The sequence below is a fragment of the Engraulis encrasicolus genome, unplaced genomic scaffold (genome assembly GCF_034702125.1).
Source record: "Engraulis encrasicolus isolate BLACKSEA-1 unplaced genomic scaffold, IST_EnEncr_1.0 scaffold_29_np1212, whole genome shotgun sequence".
NCBI lineage: Eukaryota > Metazoa > Chordata > Actinopteri > Clupeiformes > Engraulidae > Engraulis > Engraulis encrasicolus.
In genome coordinates, this window is record NW_026945588.1 from 1,418,665 (window position 1) to 1,423,664 (window position 5,000).

Consider the following 5,000-nt stretch of genomic DNA (forward strand, 5'->3'; position numbering starts at 1 on the left):
ACACACACACACACACAGTCGTGTCAGAGATGCATCACATCATAACAAATCATTAGTATACATCTTCTTGAAAACAATCTATGCATCACATCCTTGAAACTCTCACAGCACAACTACTGTGATTCTTCATGCACCCTTGGGCAATGGAGAGAGAGAGAGAGAGAGAGAGAGAGAGAGAGAGAGAGAGAGAGAGAGAGAGAGAGAGAGAGAGAGAGAGAGAAACGCTACACACACACACACACACACACAGTAGTCTAAGCGCAGGAAAGAGGTTACCCACCGACGGATTGTTGTTGTATCAGCTGTTCCTCGTGCTCGTCCGCCTCCTCCGGCTTCTCCTTGGGAGGGAGGATTCCTTTCCTGCGCAAGATGTCGTTCCATTCCGTGTCCTCGTTCGGGTCCTAAGAGGAGAACCACACACACCCCAAACTACACGTTACACACACACACCCCAAGCTACACGTTACACGCTATTCAAATGGCACCACACACACCCCAAGCTACACGTTACACGCTATTCAAATGGCACCACACACACACCAAACTACACGCTATTCAAATGGCACCACACACACCCCAAACTACACGTTACACACTATTCAAATGGCACCACACACACCCCAAACTACATGTTACACACTATTCAAATGATTCATGGCTAGACATTGGCCTGTGAATGCCAGCTAGACTGTACCAGAGACGGTTTAGGTAGGAGGAAGAACTTTGACACCGTAGGCTAGAGACCAAGACATCGTAGGCCTAGCAATGGTAACTAAGGATAAGCAGTAATCTTCACTGTATTCTGTAGGGCAGGGCTATTCCCTGGGGCGAGATGTGTATGTGTGCTGTCTGTGGCCGTGCATAATTTGCGATCATTAACACTTCAGGTTGAATATATGCATTCACATGACTGAAATCTTATCTAAAACAGTGTCATGAACGGACCATCCTAAGGCTAATAAGAAAGAGAGAAGCGAATTTCTATTCTGTCTGGAAAGCTATATGCGCTTGTTTCGCACCCAAACCTCGGACAGCGTGCTGCTCGCATTTGATTGTATGCCCCTCAGTGCCTTTACATTGAATACCCTGCGTTACACTCACAGCAGAGCAGAGCACGACAGTAGGCTACAGTACAGCCGTATTAATGACGAGACACCAACACACACACAACATGGCTGCCACATCAACAGACATCAAACCAATCCAAGAAAAGAAGTTTAGAAATAGTCAAGAGTCCGAGTTGTCCAATCGCGTCTTGAAGATGACAGGTCGGTCCAACACACCGACTTCTCAATAGACTAACGGACCACTAGTACACACTCCACCAGTCTTCTCATCAAAACTGCTCTTGATAAAACGATCCATCAGTTATGGTAGAATGACCCACTATACTTTGACCGTGAATTAAGTTAAATTGAAAAGCGCAAACCTGCATTTTGAAGAAAGTGTTTCGTCTGTCGCTGAAATCACGCTCCCCTCCTACAGACGCGGAAACAGAAGGACCGGAAAGAATTATCTTCCGTGCTGAAAGCATAACCAGAAATAGATCAAAACGACCAAGACCCATCTAGCACTTCGGGAAAATACGATAAGAATATATTTTTCAAACTCACAAGGTCTTCAGCCACTGCGTACTATGATTCAAATGCTATTCCGTTGATTATTTGATATTTTGTATTTTTATGTCAGCGTGTTTCAGTGATGGGGACAATAATAAATGTAGCACACATATCCGGTTGGGTCTCTCCCAATGCCCAAATAAGGCGATAGAACGCCACATTCCTGGGTGCAGCAGCTGAGGGGGACAGCTGTGCCTCACGAGCGCTCATGAGGTGGCTTTTAGTGCGTGCGTGCGCTGTGCGCCCCTCCAGTGCGTCAGCAGACAGACCCAGGGCGACAATGACCATTTGAACTACCGTAAACACAGCCGTCATGACATGTCTTCAGTCTTTAGTGGATGAACAATCGGATATGTTGTTGAATAGGTTACTAAAAGACGGCAACAGGCAGCCAGACAGTAGCAAGACTAGAGCCAGAGTGTAGCGCAGTAGCAGTCGCCTCCAGACAGCTGATGGACTGTAGAATAGGCTAGGTCTACATCTGCTGTGGTGGCCTATTCACTTTTCCATTCCATGACTTATTTTTCATTTGCCAAGTTCTTGTCTGTCTGCTTCTTGCCTGTTTCATTTGTTTTTTTGATTGTGATTGAGTCAGTGCCTCAGGGGGCTCACATACAGTCCGAGTTATGAATATGACTAGTGTAACGGAGGCCAACTAGCAGAGTGTGGCGTGGAGCGTTAGTAAACCTCCCTCCCGAAGCCAACTAGCAGAGTGTGGTGTGGAGCGTTAGTAAACCTCCCTCCCGAAGCCAACTAGCAGAGTGTGGCGTGGAGCGTTAGTAAACCTCCCTCCCGAAGACTCACACAGTGCGGTAGCGTTAGTAAACCTCCCTCCCCAAGCCTCAATACAGTGCGGTAGCGTTGGGCGATTGGACCAGTCCTTTAGCTCAGTGGTCTCGTATTGTGCCTCCCATCCCCGAATCGATGTAGTTGATGAGGTGGCAGGTTCACAGCCCCAAGGGGGACGAGCTGTGCAGGAACACTTCTGTCTGCCACACTGGTCTTACTGTACATAAGCCTAGGGCAGGGCTATTCAAATGGCGGCCCTGGGGCCAGATGCAGCCCTTGGACAGCAAGGCTCTGGTCCCCCACAAGCCCCTTGAAATACTTAATTGTTTTTCAGAATTTAGAGATAAAAAGTATGAGTTCCATATCGAGCTGAAACGGGACATGGGACGTTAAAATGCAGGAAATTACATCTAAGAAATGCAAAACTTTCTGGGGGAGAACCCCCAAACCCCCCACATCAATGAAGTGTCCCATATTATTTTCATTGACAGTCAGCAACCATAATACAGATGGAAAATTCGGCCTCTTTACTGGGAGGAATTTGATAAACTGTCTCATTTCCAAAAATGGGACATATCACTTTAAAACAAAGTGTTTTGGTGTAAGACCCAGATGACACTAATACACATAATCAGTGATCTTTGTCAAGTGATCTTTGCCCTTTAAAGCATGATCCCTCGCAGCCTCACGAGACGAGACGAGACGAGACGAGACGCTGGTTTCAGGAGACTCCTGATTGGCTCTGCTGATTACAAATGAACGCTCACATGACTGGCAGTCTGAAAATACACAAGGCTGAGGGTACTGAGTGTGTGTGTGTGTGTGTCTGTGTGTGTGTGTGTGTGTGTGTGTGTGTGTGTGTGTGTGTGTGTGTCTGTGTGTGTGTGTGTGTGTGTGTGTGTGTGTGTGTGTGTGTGTGTGTCTGTGTGTGTGTGTGTGTGTGTGTGTGTGTGTGTGTGTGTGTGTGTGTGTGTGTGTGTGTGTGTGTGTGTGTGTGTGTGTGTGTGTAATGATAATAATAATAATAATAATAATAATAATACAGTAATAATAATAATAATGATGATTATATTTTAATTTCTTATTAAAACAATGCTGAAAGTGAAAGAGAATCTGGGAAAGTCCAACTCCCATTGTCATTGTGACACAGCACTCCACAGCACACAAGTGAACACTGCACACAACGAAATTGCATTTATGCCTCACCCGTGCAAGGGGGCAGCCCTCAGTGGTGCCCCATGGGGAGCAGTGCGGTGGGACGGTACCATGCTCAGGGTACCTCAGTCATGGAGGAGGATGGGGGAGAGCACTGGTTGATTACTCCCCCCACCAACCTGGCGGGTCGGGAGTCGAACCGGCAACCTCTGGGATGCAAGTCTGACGCCCTAACCGCTCACCCATGACTGCCCTAGTGTGTGTGTGTGTGTGTGTGTGTGTGTGTGTGTGTGTGTGTGTGTGTGTAATGATAAAAATAATAATAATAATAATAATAATAATACAGTAATAATAATAATAATAATAATAATGATGATTATATTTGTGTGTGTGTGTGTGTGTGTGTGTATAATGATGATGATAATAATAATAATAATAATAATAATAATAATAATAATAATAATACAGTAATAATAATAATAATAATAATAATGATGATTATATTTTAATTTATTATTAAAACAATGCTGAAAGTGAAAGCGAACCTAGGAAACTCCCCATTGTCATGTGACACAGCACTCCACAGCACACAGGGCACAGTGCACATAATGAAATTGCATGTATGCCTCACCCACCCGTTCAAGGGGGCAGCCCCCAATGGCGCTCCAAGGGAGCAGTGCAGCGGGACGGTAGTATCACACTCAGGGTACCTCAGTCATGGAGGAGGATGGGGGAGAGCAATGGTTAATTACTCCCCCCACCTGCAGGTCGGGAGTCAAACCGACAACCTTTGGACTTAAAGCCAGACACCCCAACCGACTGAAGGATTGCACTGCTGCAGTCTCTGTGTGTGTGTGTGTGTGTGTGTGTGTGTGTGTGTGTGTGTGTGTGTGTGTGTGTGTGCACGCATGTGAAATCATGTTAGTACAATAAGTGTGTGTGTGTGTGTGTGTGTTGAGAATGCGCCTAGGTGTGTAGAAATTGTTTGGTGTGTGAGTGTGTACTATGAAAGTGAAAGTCCCATTGTCATTGTGACACACACACACACAGTGCCATACTCAGGGTACGTGTGTGTGTGTGTGTGTAGAGTAGAGTAGAGTAGAGTAGAGTACTTTTATTAATCCCGAAGGAAATTAAGGTGTCTGTCAGCTTACATAAATACACAAATACAAAACATACACAAGACATTATACACATAATTGAACATTGCAGGAAAATATATATCTTGAGTACTAGTGTGTGTGTGTGTGTGTGTGTGTTGTCTAAATCTGTTTCTGTCCTCGAGTCTCACTGTCCCATCATCTCACACACTGCTGTCACCACCACACTGCTGAACACACGCACGCACACACGCACGCACGCGCGCTAGGCATCATTCCATCCTCCCTCACACATGTTCGAATGCGCGCTCTCTCTCTCTCTCTTTGTTTCTCTGCA

The 5,000-nt window shown here is 45.7% G+C and overlaps 1 protein-coding gene across 1 annotated transcript in view; it reads right to left on the reverse strand.

The window, feature by feature from the left end:
- Positions 1-1,496, reverse strand: part of pdcl3 (phosducin-like 3) — a 6,670-nt gene extending 5,174 nt beyond the window's left edge. The window contains exons 1-2 of the mRNA XM_063193145.1: positions 1,430-1,496; positions 281-401 (exon numbers count right to left, since the gene is read on the reverse strand). Coding sequence (XP_063049215.1) covers positions 281-401; positions 1,430-1,435 — 127 coding nt within the window. The 5' untranslated portion in view covers positions 1,436-1,496. The remainder of the gene's footprint in view (positions 1-280; positions 402-1,429) is intronic.
- Between the last annotated feature and the right edge of the window lie 3,504 nt (positions 1,497-5,000).